Source organism: Chrysemys picta, chromosome 13, assembly GCF_011386835.1.
Source record: "Chrysemys picta bellii isolate R12L10 chromosome 13, ASM1138683v2, whole genome shotgun sequence".
NCBI classification, from domain to species: domain Eukaryota; kingdom Metazoa; phylum Chordata; order Testudines; family Emydidae; genus Chrysemys; species Chrysemys picta.
The window spans coordinates 16,699,533-16,722,847 of NC_088803.1; the positions used below are offsets into that span (position 1 = coordinate 16,699,533).

General features: G+C 43.9%; 1 protein-coding gene across 4 annotated transcripts in view; it reads right to left on the reverse strand.

Moving 5' to 3' along the window:
- Positions 1–1,509: 1,509 nt before the first annotated feature.
- The window catches only part of LOC135975263 (uncharacterized), a 443,768-nt gene continuing 421,962 nt past the window's right edge, over positions 1,510–23,315 (reverse strand). For 2 of the 4 annotated variants that reach the window (XR_010592190.1, XR_010592191.1), the window contains one exon: positions 1,510–10,483. Coding sequence is in view for 1 of the 4 variants with exons in the window: in XM_065565464.1 (XP_065421536.1) it covers positions 9,933–10,483; positions 11,548–12,094 (1,098 nt within the window). In the remaining 3 variants the exon portion in view is untranslated. Of the gene's footprint in view, positions 10,484–11,547; positions 19,558–23,315 lie in introns of those variants that run through there. The other 2 variants (XR_010592189.1, XM_065565464.1) reach the window with 2 other exon arrangements.

A 23,315-nucleotide genomic window follows, 5' to 3' on the forward strand; every position in this document is an offset into this window, starting at 1 on the left:
TACTGAAGAGTGGAGTGCTGTCTGGGGCAGGAGCGACTAGGGACACATATACAATTGACTTGGAGGAGGGCAAAGCCAGGAAATTAAACTGTATGCGTACAGAGTGACAGATGTGACAATTGTCGGAGAAAAACAGAGTTCTCACTATTTGTTTGGGTACAGCAAGTCAGATGCTTTATTAACTCTCACAACTGTGCAGAGGGAGAGAGCTAAGCAGGTCTCTCAACAGGGAAACAATTACAGCAAGCATTTATACCTTTTGTTACAGACAATAATAAGCAACAGCTGCATTTTGTTTATACATAGGTCATTCTGATATCTTGTTTTGCTCACTAATGTAGACTCGTAGTCTACATTCCATATTATCTACACAAGGTCGCAGCAACTTCTCACACAGTTCTTTCCCACTTGCCTCACACATTCCTCGCTTCTACAAATCTCGCGTTATTAGGGTTACAGTTAGCCTAACTCTTGCTAACGAACTGTCATGCATTGCATGCCCTTCCTGTCAGTTCTTTCTCTGCTTCCACAACCCCCCTTTTGTACTACTAGTACAACAAACATTTTCAAATCTCTATTTGCATTAAATCTCGGAATTCAGATTCTACATCAGATGCTTCTTCAAAACCTTAGGGGTTTTGACTGGATGTAATGACAATGCATGATGAGCATGGACATGAAAGGTATTACTGTTATTACGTCCTTTACAACAACGATAACATACTCCTGCACAACACAAGCAATAACATTCCCATAGTGATAATATGATGGGGTTGTTGTACAATCTTAGTCATATAACACAATATATCATACTTAGTACATAAGGTGGATACTCTATAAGCTGTCTGAAAGGCATTCTTTTTAACTTGATATATATTTTGAAGCATGTGAATTTGCCCTTGTACTTCAGAGATTTTCTGAACGTCTGGTAACAGTGAAAGCAAATTTTGAAATAGATCAGGTACTAAACTAGTCCAGTTAAAGGGTATCTGGAACCTAAGGACTGCTTGCAAAATTCTATCTGCAGGCCAGTAATAATATGATTGCCTGCAGTGGTAATGAGATTAAAATGTATGTCTTGCAATGTGGTGGCTTTAACATACACACAGCTATCATTAGCTTGAAAAAATAAGTGTCCTGTCAGGATAGTTCCTTGTCCCCTACCCTCCCAGCAAACGTAGTCATGAAGAGTAACAACTTCTCCTGGCTTTGGTTTACTGATACACTGAAGCTGTGGGGGTTGTAACGGCCAAAATGTCCATTGACTCCCTAACCCCATCCAAATGTCAGATATAATCCCAGGAGCACTGACTAAAAATCGATTGGGCATACCAGGAGGTCTAATTTCCCAGATGTCTCGGTGAATTACCCAATCCCACATGCATCCTCCCCATGGACCCGGCAGGATTCGGTAAGGGGGAGCCCACACTCCCCCAACCGGTCCATATGCTTGGAAGGAGCACTGAGAATGTCTGCACTTCCACCCAGAAAGTCTCCAAGTATGTCTCCATGGCCACAGATCAGATGGTACTCCTGATGTGTCTGTAAGGGCAGTGGGCCAAGCCTGATGCTCTAGATCATTCCGAATGGCCATTAGCTGGTCATTCAGGAAATCCTGAATTTCTGAACATGCTAGATCCCACTGCAATGCCTTCCCAGCCTCAGTGATATTCAATACCATCTCTGTCAGCAACTTCTTGGTCATTGAACTAAGGGCGGAAATAACATGTAACTCACCAACTCCAGCCTGTACCTGGGTTAGTTGTACTCCAGAAACAAGGCCAATGGCCTTCTCTAGTTGCCCCAATTTCTCATCATGTTCTTGGTTCTTAAAAATATTCCAAACTGCTGCTACATTATTGGCCCCATCCCAAAGGGATCCAGTCAAGTCTCTCTTCTTTCTAGAGGAAATAACCCAAGCCCTCTGTTGTGCTAATCTAATGGCAGCCCCCTGTGAGCAATTTGGGTATGTAGAGGTAATCTGGAAACTGGATAAGGGCAATGAAAATTTAACAGTCCCTAGTGTAGTATTAATCACAGTTCATTGATATCCTAATACATTTCTTTTTGGTGTAGTACTATACCACATTCCCAAGCATGGGTCCCACAAGTTTCTTCCTGCCAGTGTATAATTCTTTGTTTCTTCACCAGGGTCAGTTCTTAATGTCTCTTGTAGTCAGGAATCCCTGGACTTTGTGGTTTCAATGAAGCAAGTATTCCTTCTTCTCTTTTCCTGAAACAGTGTGGTTTAGCATCATACAGGGGAGAGGTTACTAGCACATCACCCTGTAATGGTTTTGCTTCTTCTAGAAAAATCCAAAGGCACAGTAGGTCTGTCAGTGGACAAGGGAGAGGTTACTAGCACTTCACCTTGTCTTTTTTCCTTTTTCCTGCTGTCCAGAAGGCACAGCAGAGCTAGAAGGAGAAATAGGCTTATCAGTCGGAGAGTCCTCCCGAGGTGGAGGGGTCTTTTTACAGTGAGAAGCATGGGTCCAGGCAGGTAGTCCTTGGCACTTCACAGTGGTGGTGGTGGTTAACAGGACTTGGAAAGGGCCTTTCCAGTGTGGAGCCAAAGCAGTCTTTCGTTGATGGACTTTACGTAGACTCAGTCTTCTTGTTTCAGTGAATGGCAGGGCTGCTAGGGTCTTTGGGTAGCACTTCTTTTATCTGTGAGGAAAGAAACCTAACACATTTCATTAATGCCTGGCAGTGTTTTGCAGATCTCATAGTTGCTTGGGCACATTCAGGCCCCCCCTTTTCTTGGGATGGGGCCAGCGTCTTATCTTTGGACTGAGCTTGCTAGCTATTTTTTTCCTCAGTTAAATAATTCTGTTCTTTTTCCTTCTCCCCTTCTTGGCTTCTTTTAACCTACAAAGGAAACTTCCACTCTTCACTCATACACCTTTTCCCAACAATGAACACATACACATTGCCATTATACAGTACATTAGTCTTATTATTCAATGTATGCCATGTACACCCTTCCAGTAAAATAACTTTATTACAGAGCTTTGGCGCAACAAACCAGGACAAGCACACCCACTTTTGAGGAGTTCACTCGGTACAACCTCAGGTGTCCAATAGCTTTCCTCCCTCCCCAGCCCTCTGGCTAGAAATCTGAGGTAGCCAGAAGGATCCCATGGGCAATATGGGGAGTGGGTTAACCTTCCATGTCCTTGCTTCCAAAGACTGTTGGTATGCAAATTTTTAACAACAATTTTTCAATTAAAAAAAATACTGGCCAATGAAGTTTCTTTTTCTTACTTAAGCAACTGTATTAGACTTTAGTATATCACATTTTCCTGATTTATCCAAACACTTTTTGTATTCCAAGTTGAATAAAACAAGTATCTGCTTTTTGATTTAACCCTTCTATTTAATTTTGAACTAGACTGTCTTATGAAAATATTAAACCCAACAATTCTGGCCACAAGACAAACACCACAAGACAGGACAAAGAACACAAAAATAATTCCTATTGTACCAGTAAATGCATGGTACTTTGAATGCTGTTCAGCTGGCATCCGTTTTCTCTGATGATCTGAAAGACAAAAGAACAGAGGTCTACCCCTTCTGGGTAGTCAGTCATTGCTTAAAATATTTCCTCTATATACACATACTCTTGTTGATTTTAGACAAAACAGAGGAATTACCCCATATTTCCTTGTATTTGTTTCATAGGCAGCCCAGGTTTCAGTGGCTTCTACCTTATTAGTTAGAAAATTGCATTAATACAGATGCTTTCTGGCTTGCTTCCAGATCCAAAGCTATCCACAGCTTAAAGATTCTTACTTAAGAAGTCACAATTAACTTTCCCAGACTTTTGATTGCCTTTTACTTCTAACTTCTGCTTTCAAACACCCAGTGATCTGAAAGAGACAACACAACCTATATTGGTAGGTTTGCATTTCTTTTACCTCTGCTACAATATACACATCCTATCCACAATTCAATTTCCACAACACTAGCCACATCAATTTCTACACAAGGTGTAACTGTTTCTTTTGTGCTTACAAAATCTCCATGCACGCCTAGTAAAGTGACAGCTCGATCACAAAGAGCCAGGGGCACTGTCCTTCTCTCTCTTTTTACCAGATCTTTTATCTGCTATTTTGTTACCCAAAACCAAATTCAAATCTTTATTCTTTCCTGAACACCAGGTAAAGGCCATTTACTTAACATATAATTCAAAGGGCTATCCTTAGAGGGTTTTACCAGAGACCCACTCATCTGCCTGCTGACACTCTAACAGAGAATTACACAGAGAACAGAGGGAATTATGGCCTAATAGGATCCTATTACAGGAATTTCTACTAATACTGACTGCTACAGGGGACAGGACAGAAGGATCCCAATTCGACCTCAGAGCTTCATCGCACGCGATGACTTCCACTCTGAGGAATTACAAATGAGAGGCTCAGTTCTGTCCACACACCTAACGCCTAAATGTATAAGACAGAAATTTATTAACCGGAGTCGCCAGTAACTGTCACCAAAATATCAGGTCCACCTAGCTGAGAGCCAATAACAGCCAGACAGGGATAAGGAAGAGTTGCTTTATTCAGCAGAAGAAAGGAGAGCCTTGCACCTTGGTACAAAGACTCTGTCTTACACACATTTTAACATTTCAATTATTATCCTGGGGATTTGAAATCCCCATGCTTATAATTACTTACTCCTTTCCTTCCACTATGCCCTCAAAGTTTCCAACCTTTTCTCCAATCTCTCTATCTATTGCCTGCCCGCTTGGGCCCGATCCTGCTTTTCTCGCTGAACCGTCCCTTCCATGGGCACCGGCTTTTTCACTACCAATTTAGATAGGAGGGTGGACTTCTCAACTAGCTCCCACCCTTCCTGGTCTCTTCTCTTAAACATTCTTACTCACAAGGCTACCCGAGTCCTCCCTCGTGAGGCTTGCCACTTGAGCAAAACGAATGGCCCATTGGCTTTTAACTATTCAATTTTCTCTTGTGGCAAACACACTGCTCTTACAGCATATGCAAACACAAATGGTTAAATTCTGACAAGTCCCTGAAGGACCGGTACTTGCTTAGCCAGTGCTTCCTTTTCTGCCTGGAAGTCCTGTCTCAAGGCTTGCAACTTTCCCTGGGCGTAGGTTTGAGTTTCTGCCTGGTTCATGATCTATGCTCTTAATTGCTCAATTCTAGTTATCAAGTACACAACTCTTCCCTTTTCTCCAACTTCTCTATTGCCCAGTCCTGCTACGACTGGGGTAGATCCACCTGACACCCTTCCCGGTCAACCGGGGTGGAAAGAGGAATGCTAAATCCCTCTCCGGTTCTCAGACTTACTGCAGCTGAGAGTAGGCACACTTTCATACTCACACACGTATGTCCAGACTGGCCATGTCTGTGTATAACGTTCAGAGAAGGTGCTGTGCAATCTCCAACTTGCTTCCTCTCTTGGGAGGGCAGTTCTTTTACACCCTGAGGTCTCCTGGGGCATCTTTTCAGTGATTCCAGTCCAGGCCGGCTTCCTGTGGCTTCTTCAGCATCCCCAAACCACGCCGGCTCCAGGGTCGCAAAGGCAGACTGTTGGATCTCACTGGACAGTTAAGCTTTGCAAATGTAATCTCAGCACTTGTATTGCCTTTGGTTTGACTATGTCTATATTTTTTCACAGCCAGCTGGGGCCGAAAGCAGTTTTTCTTTGTACTTAGCCTGGTCTGCATTGATTCTTGACCTTGAACACAGATTAACTTTCTCTTTATCTCTGGACCAAGCTGAATTTCAAATTAACCCGTTCCTTTCCTCAATAGACAAATTGCTCCCATTGTGTGTCAGAGGCTTTTTGGTGATTAAAAGCTCCTCTGAGATGTATGATCTTATCTAAATTGAAGGTACCTTCTAGGGGGCATTGTTTAGATGAATTTGCACGCGTGTAATGATTCCAATTCTCTAAATACCTGCAGGTTTTAGTACCATAATGTACGTACATGAAATAAGCTGGGGTACCCTTAGTGGGTGAGAGGGAATCCTTAGGCTGTCCCCCACCCATTTTCCAATCACACACACAGGGAGGAGGATGCCCTGTCCGCGCTAGCGGCACATAAACTAAGGATCTCTCCCTACAGGGTATTCACACAGGAGAGATTAACGAGGATGGCCACGACCCTCCTACACCTCCCTTCAGCAAAGAGCATCGGCTAGTCTCAGAGAGACGGCGCCGCTTACTCTGTTGCATCCAGTGAGATGATCAGACTGTCAGTGGCTCACACGGAGAGGAAAAGGGGAGGGAAGATGGGTTCACACACTCCTAGACCCAGGTAGCCTCCTCGCCGGACGATGCCAGGCCGAGTTAGCCCACCGTGTGTCGTATCTCCTAAAAGATCCTCTAGTTACCGGGCTTGCGTTAGAGTAGTTCTGGTCACGAGCCAAAAGACTTCGCAGAGTACTCTGGGCGTCTTCCGGTAACACTCAATTCACACTGGTGTACACACACACACACCAAGGCCTTATTCCAGATACTATTCCCAAGTACCTCCAGGTACTATTCCCAAGTACCTCGATGAATCACTCGAGGCGGTAAAAACCCCTCCTGAGGCAGTAATAACCCCTCAACACTGGTGCATACCTATGCACCTCGCATATGCATACAGGGGGCGGCAACAATTCCCCTAAGCCACTCAGCATCTGACCTTGCTGCACAGTCAATAAGTTCGGATGGCGTGAGCCCAACAGGGACAGAGGGCCCCACGGACAGTCCTCCTCCGACACCCCAATAGAGATTTCAAAAGGTCTCCTACCTCTATTGTGGCGCCATGGGGTTCGAAGGGGAACGATCCGTAGCAGCTGCCGGTGCCTCTGCAGGCGTTGCCATCCCGGAAAAGCCCCCAAATTGTCAGAGAAAAACAGAGTTCTCACTATTTGTTTGGGTACAGCAAGTCAGATGTTTTATTAACTCTCACAACTGCGCAGAGGGAGAGAGCTAAGCAGGTCTCTCAACAGGGAAACAATTACAGCAAGCATTTATACCTTTTGTTACAGACAATAATAAGCAACAGCTGCATTTTGTTTATACATAGGTCATTCTGATATCTTGTTTTGCTCACTAATGTAGACTCTTAGTCTACATTCCATATTATCTACACAAGGTCGCAGCAACTTCTCACACAGTTCTTTCCCACTTGCCTCACACATTCCTCGCTTCTACAAATCTCGCGTTATTAGGGTTACAGTTAGCCTAACTCTTGCTAACGAACTGTCATGAATTGCATCCCCTTCCTGTCAGTTCTTTCTCTGCTTCCACACAATATCCTGGAGAATTCTTTCTGAATAAAGTTAAATCTTATTGAATTAAGTTTAATATCTTTGGGGTGCCTTGTATTCAAACTACAACTGTTTATGTATCATAATGAGATTGTATGTGACATCTCTAGGAGATGTAACCAAATTTAAATTTTGGGAAACGTTAGGAACTTCAAAGGACTTCTGTAAATAAATTGAACTTTTAAAATTAAGTGGGTTTACCAGGAAATCTCTAAGATGAGGGGGTATGCTATTGGAATTCCTCCGGGGTTATCAGCTGTTTGATGCTTCACCATTGCCGGGGAACTCATTGTCTGGCTGATTCCCTATTCCCGGTGTCTTCAAAGAGCCAAAGTGGTTAAATCAGTGACTCAGAGTCAGGAAAGTTCTTGTTCACCGCAAAGGGATTGATGAATTTTAAACCACAGAAAACCCTGGGTGGGGTTTTGAAGCACTGCTCACCTGCCAGAGTCCATGCTACAGTTGGGGTAATCTCTGGTAAGCTAATTAGCATGTGTGTAGGTTCTTTTATTGTTTTAATGTTTTCTCTGTAATGTTTTTACTGTTGGAATAAAATGTCCTTGCTTTGAAAGAACTGCAGTAATTATAGCAATGGTACTGTTTACTGTCTCAGAGGAGGGAAGCAAAACAGGTCTGCTTAAGCAGTCAGTCTTTGCCGGTAATAACACAGTGAAGGCAGGGAACTGCTTAGCCTGGAAATATCCCAGTAAGGAGGAAGAGATGTGCGGGTCTGCAACTAAGGGTATGTCTACACTACGGGATTAATCCAAATTTATATAATTCGAATTTGGGAAACAGATTGTATAAAGTCGAAATGTATGCGGCCACACTAAGCACATTAATTCGGCGGTGTGCGTCCAAGTACCGGGGCTAGCGTCAATTTCTGCAGCGTTGCACTCTGGGTAGCTATCCCATAGCTATCCCATAGTTCCCGCAGTCTCCCACGCCCACTGGAATTCTGGGTTGAGATCCCAGTGCCTGATGGGACAAAAAACATCGTCGCAGGTGGTTCTGGGTACAGCCTCACCTCCTTCCTCCCTCCCTCCCTGCATGAAAGCAACGGACGGCAGACAACCATTTCGCGCCTTTTTTCCTGGGTGAACACTGCAGACTCCATACCACGGCAAGCATGGAGCCCGCTCAGCTCAAGACAGCAGTCATGAACATTGTAAACACCTTGCGCGTTCTCGTGGAGTTTATGCTGAGCCAGGACCAGAAAAACGAGGTGAGGAGGCAGCGGCGGCAGCAGCGCAACAACAAGCATGATGAGGACATGGACATGGACACGGACACAGAATTCTGTGAAACCACAGGCCCCGGTGCTTTGGAGATCATGTTGTTAATGGGGCAGGTTCTATCCATGGAACGCTGATTCTGGGCAAGGGAAACAAGCACAGACTGGTGGGACCGCATATTGTTGCAGGTCTGGGACGATTCCCAGTGGCTGCGGAACTTTCGCATGCGTAAGGGCACTTTCATGGAACTTTGTGACTTGCTGTCCCCTGCCCTGAAATGCCAGAATACCAAGATGAGAGCAGCCCTCACAGTTGAGAAGTGCGTGGTGATAGCCCTGTGGAAGCTTGCAACGCCAGACAGCTACCGGTCAGTAGGGAATCAATTTGGAGTGGGCAAATCTATGGTGGGGGCTGCTGTGATGCAAGTAGCCAAAGCAATCACTCAGGTGCTGCTACGAAAGTTAGTGACTCTGGGAAATGTGCAGGCCATAGTGGATGGCTTTGCTGCAATGGGATTCCCTAACTGCGGTGGGACGATAGATGGAACCCATATCCCTGTCTTGGCACCGGAGCACCAAGCCACCGAGTACATAAACCGCAAGGGGTACTTTTCAATGGTGCTGCAAGCACTTGTGGATCACAAGGGACGTTTCACCAACATCAACGCGGGCTGGGCGGGAAGGGTTCATGACGCTCGTGTCTTCAGGAACACTACTCTGTTTAAAGGACTGCAGCAAGGGACTTACTTTCCGGACCAGAAAATAACCGTTGGGGATGTTGAAATGCCAATAGTTATTCTTGGGGACCCAGCCTACCCCTTAATGCCATGGCTCATGAAGCCATACACAGGCAGCCTGGACAGGAGTCAGGAGCTGTTCAACTACAGGCTGAGCAAGTGCAGAATGGTGGTAGAATGTGCATTTGGCCGTTTAAAAGGTCGCTGGCGTTCATTATTGACTCGCTCTGACCTCAGCCAAAGAAATCTCCCCATTGTTATTTCTACTTGCTGCGTGCTCCACAATCTCTGTGAAAGTAAGGGGGAGACCTTTATGGCGGGGTGGGAGGCTGAGGCAAATCGCCTGGCTGCTGATTACGTGCAGCCAGACACCAGGGCGATTAGAAGAGCACACCAGGAAGCGCTGTGCATCAGAGAAGCTTTGAAAACCAGTTTCATGACTGGCCAGGCTACAGTGTGAAATATCTGTTTGTTTCTCCTTCATGAAAACCTGCCCACTTTATTGACTCATTTTCTGTAAGGAACCCACCCTCCCCCTTCCCCCAGCTTGCTTTCAAACCAAATAAAGTCACTATCATTTAAAAATAATTTATTCTTTATTAATAGATTAGAAAAAGAGGGAGGGAACCCGGGTGGGATTTGGGAGGAGGATCGCTGGGAAGGAAAAGGCCACTAAAAAAAGGTTAAAAAAATGACAGCCTTTTGCTTGGGCTGTCCACTGGGGTGGAATGGGAAGGTGTACGGAGCCTCCCCCCCGCCCCCCCGCGTTCTTACACGTCTGGGTGAGGAGGATATGGAACATGGGGAGGGGGAAGGGGGGTACAGGGGCTGTAGCGGCAGTCTGTTTTCCTGCAGCCGTTCCTGAAGCTCCACCAGACGCCGGAGCATGTCTGTTTGCTCACGCAGCAGCCCCAGCATTGCATCCTGCCTCCTCTGATCTTCCTGCCGCCACCTCTCATCTCGAGCGTCTCTCCTCTCCTCACGTTGGTCCCTCCTGTCCTCACGTTGGTCCCTCATGTCCTCACGTTGGTCCCTCCTGTCCTCACGTTCACTGGCTTCTTTCCTATACTTTGAAACCGTTTCCTTCCACTCATTCAGATGAGCTGTGTCACTGCGGCTGGATTCCATAATTTCTGCAAACATCTCGTCTCGCGTCTTCTTACGACGCCTTATCTGTGATAGCCTTCGGGATGGAGGAGGGAGGCTTGAGGAATTTGCAGCTGCTGTAGGGAGGGGAAAAAAGAGAGAATTGTTTAAAAAGATACATTTTGCAGAACAATGCTTATACTCTTTCACGGTGACCAACATTATTCACATTACATAGCACATGTGATTTCTGTGCAAGGTCGCATTTTGCCTCTTAATACTGAGTGCCTGTGGCTTTGCTGCTAGAGATCACAGGTCCGGGCAACAGAATTCGGCTTGCATGCGGCCATGGTAAGCCATTGTCTTACGGCTTCTGCGCCCTCCTTTCCCACATACCAAGCAAAGCCCGTAGAGTGCTGCGGTTTTTCTGTTAACATTCAGCAGCAGCAGAAAACAAACTAACCACCCCCCCCTCCTCCCGCCATGAATTTTTTGGGATGATCGCTGTACCCCTCCCCCCACCGCGTGGCTGGTATCAGGGAAGATCCCTGCAGGAACCAAACTAACCCCCCCCCGCCACCCCCCTCCCGCCATAAATTCTCTGGGATGATCACGGTACCCCTCCCCCCACCGCGTGGCTGGTAACAGGGAAGATCCCTGCTAGCCAAATGCGAAAACCTCAGGGCCAATTTCCCATCTGCGCTTGGCCAACTGCAGGGAAGGATTTATTTTCAGCCACAAGCAAACAGCCCAGTAGGAACGGCCACCTCTGTCCCCTTAATTACGTTCCCGTATTTCAACCAGGTTACCATGAGTGATATTACTCTCCTGAGGATTACACAACAAGATAAAGAACGGATGTTGCTTGAATGCCAGCAAACACCGGGATCATATGCTGCCAGGCTTTGTCAGGCAATGATACCAGATTACTTGCTGCAAGCATGGCGTGGTCAAGTGTCCTACCATGGAGGACGGAATAAGGATGCACTGCCCAGAAACCTTGTGGCAAGGCTTTTGGAGTACCTCCAGGAGAGCTTCATGGAGATGTCCCTGGAGGATTTCCGCTCCATCCCCAGACACGTTAACAGACTTTTCCTGTAGCTGAACTGACCGCGAATGCATCCCAAGTCCTCAGGGAAAAGTAATCATTAAAAATCGTTTGCTTTTAAAACAAGTTTTATATTTTAAAAGGTAAACTCACCTGAGGTCCCTTCCATGGGGTCAGGGTCATGGATACTGGCTTGGGAGGGTTGGGAGGGTACTTCAGACAGTCTGAGAAAAAGATCCTGGCTGTTGGGGAGAACGGAGTGCTGTGTGCTCTCTGCAAGCTCATCCTCCTCCTCCTCCTTCTCCTCTCCCCCATCGGCAGAATCCTCAGGTGTAGCTGATGAGACTATCCCCGACCCGGAATCCACGATCACAGGTGGGGTAGTGGTGGCGGCCCCCCCTAGAATTGCATGCAGCTCGGCGTAGAAGCTGCATGTCCGCAGCTCTGACCCAGAGCGACCGTTTGCCTCCTTTGTTTTTTGATAGGCTTGTCTGAGCTCCTTGACTTTCATGCAGCACTGATCTGAGTCCCTATTGTGGCCTCTCTCCATCATGCCCTTGGAGATTTTTTCAAAAGTTTTGGCATTTCGTCTTTTAGAACGAAGTTCTGCTAGCACTGAATCCTCTCCCCATATAGCAATCAGATCCAGTACCTCCCTCACGGTCCATGCTGGTGCTCTTTTTCGATTATCGGCCTGCATGGTTACCTGTGCTGATGAGCTATCTGTTGTCACCTGTGCTCTCCACGCTGGGCAAACAGGAAATGAAATTCAAATGTTCGCGGGGCTTTTCCTGTCTACCTGGCCAGTGCATCCGAGTTTAGATTGCTGTCCAGAGCGGTCACAATGATGCACTGGTGGATAGCTCCCGGAGGCCAATACCATCGAATTGCGGCCACACTATCCCTAATTCGAAATGTTAAAATCAATTTTGGCGCTACTCCGCTCGTCGGGGTGGAATACAGAAATCGATTTAAAGGGCCCTTTATTTTGAAATAAATGGCGTCGTTGTGTGGACGGTTGCAGGGTAAATTCGAATTAACGCTGATAAAACCGAATTAAAGTCGTAGTGTAGACCAGTAGTAAAAGAGGTGATGACTGGGGAGCCGGAAGCTTGAGAGTAGGTGCCCTAGCAGGACCACTAAGGAGAAATATAAATGCAGTTGTGTCAGGGTTCCCTCCCCACTCTGAAATCTAGGTACAGCTGTGGGGACCCACATGAAAGACCCCCTAAGCTTATTTCTAACAGCTTAGGCTAAAAACTTCCCAAGGCACCAATCCTTCCTTGCACCGTGGATTAGGTAACGCTGCCACCACCAAGTGATTTAAACAAACATTTAGGGAGGGCCACTTGGAGCCCTACCTTTCCCAAATATCCCCTCAAGCCCCTACACCCCTTTTCCTGGGAAGGCTTGAGAATAATCCCCCAAACCCCTACACCCCCTTTTCCTGGGGAGGCTTGAGAATATACCCTCACAAATTGGTACAGGTGAACACAGACCCAAACCCTTGGATCTTAAAACAATGAAAAATCAATCAGGATAATTTTAATTACAGAAAAGGTAAAAGAATTACCTCTGTAAAATCAGGATGGTAAATACTTTACAGAATTACAAAAGACTCAAGAACATAGAGGATCTCCCCTCTAGGCAAAACCTTTAAGTTACAAATTCAGGGATAACCTCCCTCTATTAAAGGAAAATCACAAGCCAAAATAAAAGTAAGCTAACACATTTCCTTATTATTACTTACTCATTCTAATTGAGTTGGATTGTTTGCCTTCTTGATCTGTCTCTGGCCAAAGCCACACGGAACAGACAGAACAAAAGTCTCCCCCCTCCCCAGATTTGAAAGTATCTTGTCCCCTTATTGGTCCTTTGGGTCAGGTGCCAGCCAGGTACTTGAGCTTCTTAACCCTTTACAGGTAAAAGAGGAATTAACCCTTTACAGGGTAAAGAGCGATTTTATGCTACCCTTAACTGTATGTTTATGAAATGTTGTCCTGAACAGTTACATGCACCAGTGTAAAGAAGATCAGAATCTATCTCCATACACAGCTATCTTTATAACTTAGGTTTCATACAAGCCACACCATCATGCTATCTGAACACCTTGTGCATAAAAAGCAATAGCTATAGCAAATTCCCTCATGGACTTCATGGAGTCTCTTGGTTTTCTCTTTTTTGGTATAAAAATGCTATCTGGGGTATTATTTTTGTTTGCTTGGTTTTCTCTGATTTTTGTTTTGTTGGATGTTTGGTTAATTTATTCCTTTGTTCCAGATACATTTTTGGGGTGGAAGTATGATTTTAAAATAGCCAGTGATGGAGAATTTTCCACAACCCTTTCTAAGTGGATAGAGCTAAAATTCAGAGGGATCTTGAGAAATTGGAGAACGGGGCGATAGAGAACAAAATGAAATTCAACAAAGACATATGTAAGGTATGACACTTGGGAAGAAAAACCAAATGCACAAATATGGAACTGGGGAAAACTGGCTTGGCAGCAGCACTGGTGATAAGGATCCAGGAGTTTTGGTGTATCACAACCTCCACATAAATCAGCAATGTGATGCTGTTGCAAAAAAAAAAATGCAATGTTAGGTTTCATTAACAAAGGCATAGCATGCAAGTCACAGAAGGTGATAGTACTGCTCTACTAGGCACTGATTAGGTCTCAGCTGGAGTTCTTTGACCAAATTTAGTCACCACTATATGGAGAGGATGTAGAGAAACTGGAAAGGATACAAAGGTGAGTGACAAAGATGATCAAAGGGATGGAATGCAAGCCATATGAACAAAGGCTGAAGGAACTGGGTATGTTTAGCCTGGAAAAAAGGATATTATTGGGGAACATGATAGCGGTCTTCAGATACTTGAAAGGCTTGAAAGGCTGCCAAAAAAAGGTGGAGAAAAGTTGTTCTCTTCTGCCACAGAGGGCAGGACAAGAGGCAATGGGCTCAAACTACAGCATAGCAGATCAATGTTAAATATCAGGAAAAACTGCTGAATGATAAGAACAGGAGTACAATGGAACAGACTGTCTAGGAAGGTCATGGAAGCTCCTTCACTGGAGGTTTAAAAAAGAAAGGCTGCATAGCCATCTGTCTTGGATGGTTTAGACAGAACAAATCCTGCATCTTGCCAGGGTGTCAGACTAGATGACCCTTGTGATCTTGTCTAACCCTATGATTGTAAGTTGTTTCAGTGGTTAACTATCCGCACTGTTAAAAATGTGTACCTTTTTCCAGTCTGAATGTGTCTAGCTTCAACTTCCAGCTGTTGGATCAAGTTATGCCTTTGTTTGCTGGACTATAGAGCACAATATCAAACTTTTGGTCCCTACGAAGATACTTAGAATCTGTGACCAAGTCACTCCTTAGCCTTCTCTTTGTTAAACTAAAGAGATTAAGCTCCTTGAGCCTATCACCATAAGGCATGTTTTCCAATCCTTTATTTGTTCTTGTGTCTCGTCTCTGAGCCCTATCCAGTTTATCAGCATCTTCTTGGTTTGTGACACCTGAACTGGGGACAGAATTTCAGTAGTGGTCACATAAAGAGGTCAAATAACCTCTCTATTCCCACTCAAGAATTAGCCTTTTTGGCCACAGCATCATGCAGGGAGCTCATGATCCGCTGAGCTGATTTATATTACGTTATATAGCAATACAAAAATATATATTCCCAAAGCCTGCCAGTGGTTCAGGCCCAAATTCTCCAGCCTTGAACTGTGATCTTGAAGTCCATTATAACTATCTTGCTCAGTTCTGTTTGCCATACACAAAGAGCAGGAATATACTCTCCAGGTGAGAATTTCAAAGCTGTCTAGGGGATTTGGACACCCACTTCCTATTGGTTTTAATGGAAATTGGGAGACAATATCCTTAAGGCAGCTATGAAAATCTCTGCCTCAGTGTAAATGAGATTTTATTTCATATTAAGGATAAAGAACAAGAGAAGAAGGAATAAAAATAGAGTTTCCATGATGAGAGCACAGTGGGTGTGTCTCTCCTCAGTAAAAGTTTGCTTCAGAAGTGAATCCAAAAAGGTAGCTGCCCCCAGCAGATTCTGAGCAGTTTAGGCAAGAACATAGCAGGGTACTTGAGGACACACTTAACTTTAAGCACAAGAGAATTCCCAGAGTCCCATGGGACTATAAACATGCTTAAAACCTAGGCACATGTTTAGGAACCATGCTGAATTGGGGCTTTAAAGAACAGGCCACAGAAAGCAAATTCACTGGTGACATGCAGAAGATCAAGGCCTGGATTAAATCCAGCAACAGGCCCACCAACTCAGCAAAATGCTTATGATACTGCTGGCTCTGTAGTCTGCCAGTGTTGTCCCCATAGCAGATCCCAATACTCTCAGACAGGAGGCAACCTCAATAGCTCCATGGTTCCATGAACAATCTTCCAGCCTTGGGAGTTGTCAGGGTCCCCCCCCCCCCTCCACTCTGAACTCTGGGGTACAGATGAGGGAACAAACAAAAAGAGCCACAACAAATTCTCCCCTCCCCCCACACCAGATTTGAAAGTATCTTCTTTCCTCACTGGTCCTTCTGGTCAGGTGCCAACTAGGTGATTTGAGCTACTTAACCCCTTACAGGTAAAGCGATCCAGTACAGCTGCCAAGGAGGGATGTTATGCTACCCTTTTCTTTATATTTATGACAGGAGTGGTCAGGACCCTGCATTAATTCAGTCCTTCATTCAGTCCTGGTTACAGAACCATATACAATAGAACTATTGTGGGACCTTTTCCTGAGTAAGGACTTGACAAGAAAAGTGCTGCATTCTCCATATCTTGGAGTCTTGTAATCTAAATTAGTTAGGTGACCAAATCCCATTGATATTCAATTGGAATTGGGCACTTAGGATCCCTTGGGATCTTTTGAGCCTATCCAAAGAAGATATGCCTTTTCGAACAATGCATTCAAATTCAACCATAATTTGCTGGGCTGGATGCAGGAAACACTGGGTGTATTCTCTGCCTTGTGTTACGCAGGAGTTCAGACCAGATGACCACAATGGTCCATCCTGCCCACAAAATCTAGTAATTTATGGATTTTGCAGACCTTTATTCATTGGCACCAATATTACAACTCACATGATAAAGCTAAGATGAAGGGAGGACTGGGGCCCTAAATAACAACATAAGGACAGGGTGCTAAAGGTCTGATTTTACAAAAAGCTGTACCTACAGGTGATGGATGTTTGCAAGACAAATTTTGTGAAATAGCCACTAACTTTGGATGTCTTCATTTAATGTCAGCCAATCTGGACCTTTTCTCCAAAATTGCTGTGCACCCACAACCCCAACTGAAATCCATGCAAGATGGAAGTGCTCAGCAAATCTGAAAACCCAAGACTCAGTTCTCACAAATTGGGCACCAAAAAATGGAGGCATCCAAAATTAGTGGACAAGTAGGAAAATTTTGATCATTGGGCTTGATTTACTTTCAGTTCTGAGAAGCTGCAATTGCCATTGGCTTCACTATGATCTGGGAGTCATCAGCAATGCTAGAAATTAGGCCCAAAGCCAGAAACAACTTTTGGAAATAATGTCCTAAGATTTTAGTTGTTCCTGCTTTTTTCATAGATTAATAGATTCCATGGCTAGAAAGACTGATTAGATTTTCTAGTGTGACTTCTTGCGTAGTGCAGACCAGATAATTACCCCTGTACTGTGCCCAATAACTTGGGTTTGACTAAAGCATCTTCCAGAAAGGCAACCAGTCTGGATCTGAAGACTTTAAAAGACATGGGAACTTGACCATTTGGGTACATATGGTTTGCATGAATCACACAGTTTTCAAACTATTTAATATGGGCCTTTGTGGATGAGAAGTTGGTCCAGTGCAGAGCTCTGCATTGCACTAATCCACAGGGTAATTTGTTCATAGAATCAATGCAAGCTTTTTTGGCCCATTCTGGAGAGGTGCAGAGCACGCTCAGCTCCTGCTGGCATCACAAGGCATGTTCAGCTCCCAGGTCACTCCATGTAATTGACATGGGCCCAATCCTGCATGGTGTGGGCCAGACCCGGCCACCTTTACATGAGTAGCCATGACTCACTCACGTGACCACACTGGTTTTGCTATGAGCACTTGCATGAGTAACTAATACCTGTGTGAGTAAGGGCTTCAGGAGGAGGCCAATTTTGCAAGCAAAACTCAGTGGAAGACCTGGTGGATTGAAGAAGATCCTTAGGGCTAGGTCTACACTGCAGCTGGGCCCCCCAGCCTGGGCAAACAGACTTGCACTAGCTGCATACAAGCTAAAGTTAGCAATGTGGACATTGTGGCTCAGGCAGCAGCTCTGGCTCCAAAGCTCAGCTGACCCCCTGACTGTCTGCAAAGTCCAAACTGCTAGTTTTAGTGCCCTAGCTGGACCCAACCTATCACCTATCTAAGATATAGCAACCTTTATTCTTTTGGGCAATGCGTAATCCTTGCTGATGAGATCAGGAGATCTCTGAGACTAACTGTTAGAGGAAGATTTATCCACTTGAGTGCTGCAACATTAGTTGGTTATGTTAAACTTCACAGATCCCCACCTGTTCACACCGGTGTTCAAGGCAGACAATGCCATGGGGAGGCTGAAGCTGTTTGTTGAGATCAGTGAGATCACCCATAGGGCCTAGTATCCCTAGACATGTTCACTAGCTCACACTTATAGCAGCCTGATGAGTCACCAAAGAAACAGCCCTTTGTTCTCAAGGCAGGTGAGAGACTTTCTTGATTTTATTAGAGAACTGATAACAATATTATCTCACTTTGTTCTTTAAGTTGTGTATTGAGAGCTATTTGGGGTGCACAGTGCTTTACAATGGGAGTAAAGACATGGTCCTTGCTCTTAAGATTTTATTGACTCAGCTGATCCTGGCAAGTCAAGATACTAGGGGAGATAACAACAGGCAATGGACAGAATGCACTCAACTGGACAATGAGTGTTGGTTTGCTAGCAGCACAGACAGCCTAGTTTCTTTCTTTCTTTCTTTCTTGACTGGAAGTATTGGTGGAGTGATTCTAAAATAAGGCGTTGTTCCGAAGACTGAAATAAAGGAGGAGAGAGATGTTTTGTGCAGAACTGGTTCAGGGAAGGCAGCTCATGGATTTGGGTTGCCACTTCCAGTGAAAATGTAACAGGAATGGGGTGCCCAAACTTTCAGGCAGCTTTGAAAATTTTAGCCTTGCAGCCTGGGAGAAGATGTTTTGTGTTATCTGGTGATAGACCTGGTGTACCTGGAGGGGTTGCAAAAAAAAAAAGGGGGTGAGGGACGTGGGGACCTCTTCCTTTCTTTACTCATTGATACTTAAACTTCTTTTTTTTTTTTTTTTTTGGTCTACTTGTTGCATCCTGCCTGTAAGTTATCTGGGCAGATGCTGTCTCTTTACTACGTACGTGTGAAACACCCAGCACAACAGGGAACTGATTGCTGATTAGGACACTATATGCTACAGTTCTAGAGCTATTACTACTTGTACTATGTATAGCCAAGTAGGGGGCTGGGAAGACTGAGTAAATATATGTTTTGTAACCCACTCTTCCTTGGGAATGTTTTTATCTGGTTCCAGATAAATGTACAGAAAATGCTACATATAGCTCACATGGCTTGTTGTTTAATTTGAAACGGAGAATTGGTCTGTTTGTAGACCGTATAAAGTTGATAGCAGAGCTTGTCAAATTAGAAATTCTGACATTTTGTAACTTTCATTCATCCTGATCTGGAAGAAAAACTAATAATTTTGAAATGTCCCATGAAACTACAATTCTAAAAATCCCCTCATTTTGGAAATATTGAAACAACCTTACCAAAACGTATTTCAGTCAGGTCAATGCATTTCATTTTTAAGTTTGAAGCCCTTTATTTTGACTTATCATGTCAACATTTATATTATATTATATTATATTATATTATATTATATTATAAATTTTGATACTTTTCAGTCAAAAATTTGTCAAAATTGCTACATTCTCATATTTTTTATTAGTCGTCATTTTCTGATGGATAACTGTTATGTTGAAAAACTTTCAACCAGCTCTAGTCCACAGAGGTCTCCTCCCCAGCAGAGATTTCAGAGACTTCTGTGGTCATGATATATATCAACATCAATAACAAGGGAAAGGTGAGTAGGTGGTATGGGAAGCTAAACATACAGTATTAGGAAATAGGGTTAAATATTCTGTTCAAGAGCAATAGCCAAAAATATTGCAGTATCCCTATAATAAAGCTGAAGTGTTTTGGATAATTACTGTAAAATTATATAGAAGGATAAAAAATATGGTATTTTTTGCCTTTGTTTTTTATAATCAATATAAAAAAAGAAGAGAAATCCCATGAAAGAAGAAAAAAAAGCTTAAGACATAATGACAATTACTATCTATCTATCTATCTATCTATCTATCTATCTATCTATCTATCTATCTCATCTCTAATAATTAAATTAAACAACTGGGCAAACTGTTTGATTACTGTAAATGTTAATCTATTGCTGTCATTTCAATAAAAGCTACCAGTATTTCTAGGTATTTTTCATTTCTTTTTATATGTAAAAGTAAGATTTCCCATTGCTGATAATTGCCAAAGTTGACAGTGGTAAATAAAATTATTACCATTGTGCGGGACATGGGCGATGCCTCTATTATTTTATTAATATTCTTCCTTCATCTATTTGTTTGCTTGTGTTTTTCGTGGTTGCTATATTGTTACAAAGAGATTAACTCTCACACAAGTGGACAGCAGGTAGACAGGAAGGGAGGTATAAGTTTCATATAGCATCATTCACCAATACTTATCAGGACAATTCAAGTGTCAATTCCTTTGAAATTTACCTCTGACCATACTGAGTCATAATTCCCAGCTTAGTACAGGGGTGTGGGAAGAGTTTCAAGTGGGAAAACTGAATCAAACAACTTTTGCTGTTGATGAAAACCAAAGCCTCTGAGTTCAGAGCAGGGAGAAAGGGGAAGCAGACTGAACCCCTGTTCCAGAAGCATGGGTGTTTTAAGTAAAACAGGTGCACACCAGCCTTCTATTGTTTAACCTTCTTCTCTTGTTATGCTTTGATTCCTGCTGCTGAGATTAAACAATACTTTGTATTGAAAAGGCGGCTTTGTGTTCACTGTGTTCGCCAGTAGTCCCAGATCCTAAAGGGAAGCCTTGCAGGGCAGCTAAATCCATCTGGGCCTGTGGAGCAAACACAGTTGGTACCCAGCAGGCTGTAGCCTCATTTGAGAGTGGAAGAATTGTAGGATTCCACACCAGAGAGGTGACGGCAAGAGGCCTGTCTCTGAAATGGGTTGCACTCAGGGAGACGTTGAGGGGTCTGCGAAATACAGCTATACCTGAACTGTGATAATCATTATTAATAGGTCATTTTTTCCAAATGGGTTCTATCAATCAAACCATCTAGCTGAAGCTATGAAACAGGATTCATTCAAATACTCTCCTGTGTCTGTGCAGAGTAACATTATTGTTAGTAGCAATTACTATATTTGTTATGCTACTAACTAGGGGCCAACCTAGAACAGTCTCTATAGTGCTAGATACTGTATAAAGATAGAATAAAAGAAAGTCCCTGCCCCAAAGAACTTTTACTCTAACTGGACAAGACAGATAAAATGCAGGGGAAAGGGAGAAAACATTGACTTCAGTGATCTCCACATAGGCATACAGGAAAATCCACATGAATCTGATTATAAAATCAGGGCCTGAGAAATGGAGTGTATGTACATTTAGTATGAAATATTTATGATTTTTCGAGTATTAGACCCAAGAAAATAATGATCCAAGTCAATGGGATTTGTGTCTCAAGTAATCTTCATTGCAAAGGCTGGCATTCTTATACATGTTGAGTTGGTGCCTCCATGTTTGAATGGTCTTATTTAAATTAGCATGAGACTGGAATTTCCAAGTGTATAAAGGAATGAGGTGCCCAAATCTCATTGAAATTTAAAAGCATAAACCTCTTAGTTTCTGTTGAAAATCCCAGCCTGAGAGAAAGTGTAATGGAATCTCTCTTTTGAAATCAGTGTCACTCATCAGCGACTAAGGTATCATTGACCAGAGTGGTAGAATCTGATACTTGGCCCTTTTTTCCCCTCTTCATTCATGTTCATTTGTAACAAGTGTGATTTAAAACAAACACTTTAGCCAGCTCTAGTTATGCCGGAGAAACGTGATCCTGTTTCATGAAAGATTTCAATATTTCAAAAGTGGGTTTTATTCAGAATGAAAACCACCATTTTTGACATTTTCTGTAGAAGGGAATGGAGCCCCGTTTTTAGGGCAGCATGCCCCATTGGGCTGCCCTAGAGTGGCAGACCCTTGAACTCTAGGTTTCCCATCAGCCCACCTATCTTCCAGAAAGGCATCCAGTCTTAATTGATATAAGAGCTAGAGATACACTATGTTATGCTTGTCTCTGTTTGTCTTCCAGTTGAAAACCTATGAAGAAACAATGAATTTGAATCAAACGGTGATGACTGAGTTCCTTCTCCTGGGATTTTCTACTTCTCCAGAGAGGCAGTTTTTACTCTTTGTTGCAGTGTTAGCCATTTATCTGGTTACTGTGATGGGAAACCTCCTCATTATCCTTGTAACATTGGTGGATCCAACCCTTCATACCTCCATGTACTTTTTCCTCTCTAATTTGTCTGCCTTAGAGGTTGGTTACACCTCGGTCACTGTCCCAAAAATGCTGGTGAGCCTCATCTCAGGGGACAAACGCATTTCCTTTACCAGCTGTGCCGTGCAAATGTTCTTCTTCCTTTGCTTTGGGATCACAGAATCTTCTTTTCTGGCCACTATGGCATATGACCGCTACGTGGCAATATGCAACCCCCTGTGTTATCCCATGATTATGAACAAGAAGGTGTGTGTCCTGCTGGCAGCCACTTCCTGGACTATCGGCATCCCGGCCCAGGTAGTGCAGACAAGTTTGGTGTTCACCTTACCCTTCTGTAGCTCCAAAAAGATCAACCATTTCTTCTGTGACTCAGCCCCTCTGCTGTTGCTGGCCTGTGCTGACACCTCCATGAATGAAACCTTGACTTACATGGTGGTCACTTTCTTTGGAATGGTGCCCTTTGCCCTGATTCTCTTATCCTACATCCGGATCATTGCCACCATCATCAAGATGACATCAGCTGAGGGCAAGAGGAAAATCTTCTCCACCTGCTCCTCCCACCTCATCGTTGTGGCTTTATTCTATGGTTCTGGCATTATCCTTTATTTACAACCCAGGTCCAGTGAGTTTCCAGACAGTGGTAAACTTCTCTCCCTGTTTTACACTGTTTTGCCTGCCATGTTGAATCCTTTTATCTACAGCCTAAGGAACAGGGAAATCCAAACAGCCTTGAGGAGACATATGTGGCACAAAATGGTTCCCTGCTATCCCTGAGTGGCAGCTTTTCCAGCCTGTTCTGCCTCAAAGAATGTGACTTTTGAATAATCACACTGCTGGGGGGTGGGGTGGGGGGAATTTGCAGAAGCACCCATTAGTTTTGGCTGCCTTAGTAACTGAACTGAGACTCCTAGGGCTTGATTTCTGAGGATGGCCTGGTACTCCCAGTGACTTCTGCTGTTGTTATCAGTACTCAACCCTTCTTTTTTTCAAGTTGTGTACCTAGGCAATGAGGAGCACACAGTTACTGGTCACCCAGGAAAATTCTGATGGAAGTGGCTCAGCAGACATTCTGAAATCTGTAGCAAAACCAGGACTAGAAGCCAATTTTCTTGGCCTGACACCACCAGACCATCCCTTCTCTTCCAGTAGGCCTATGCACCATTGATTACACTCTTTCCAGCTTCTGCAATGAACAAGGCAGGGATTAGAACTGCCTGGAAAACAGAACTTTTCTCCTGTGGCTGTTTGAACAAATTTGCATCCCAAGTCAACAGGGACCAGGGACAAAAAGT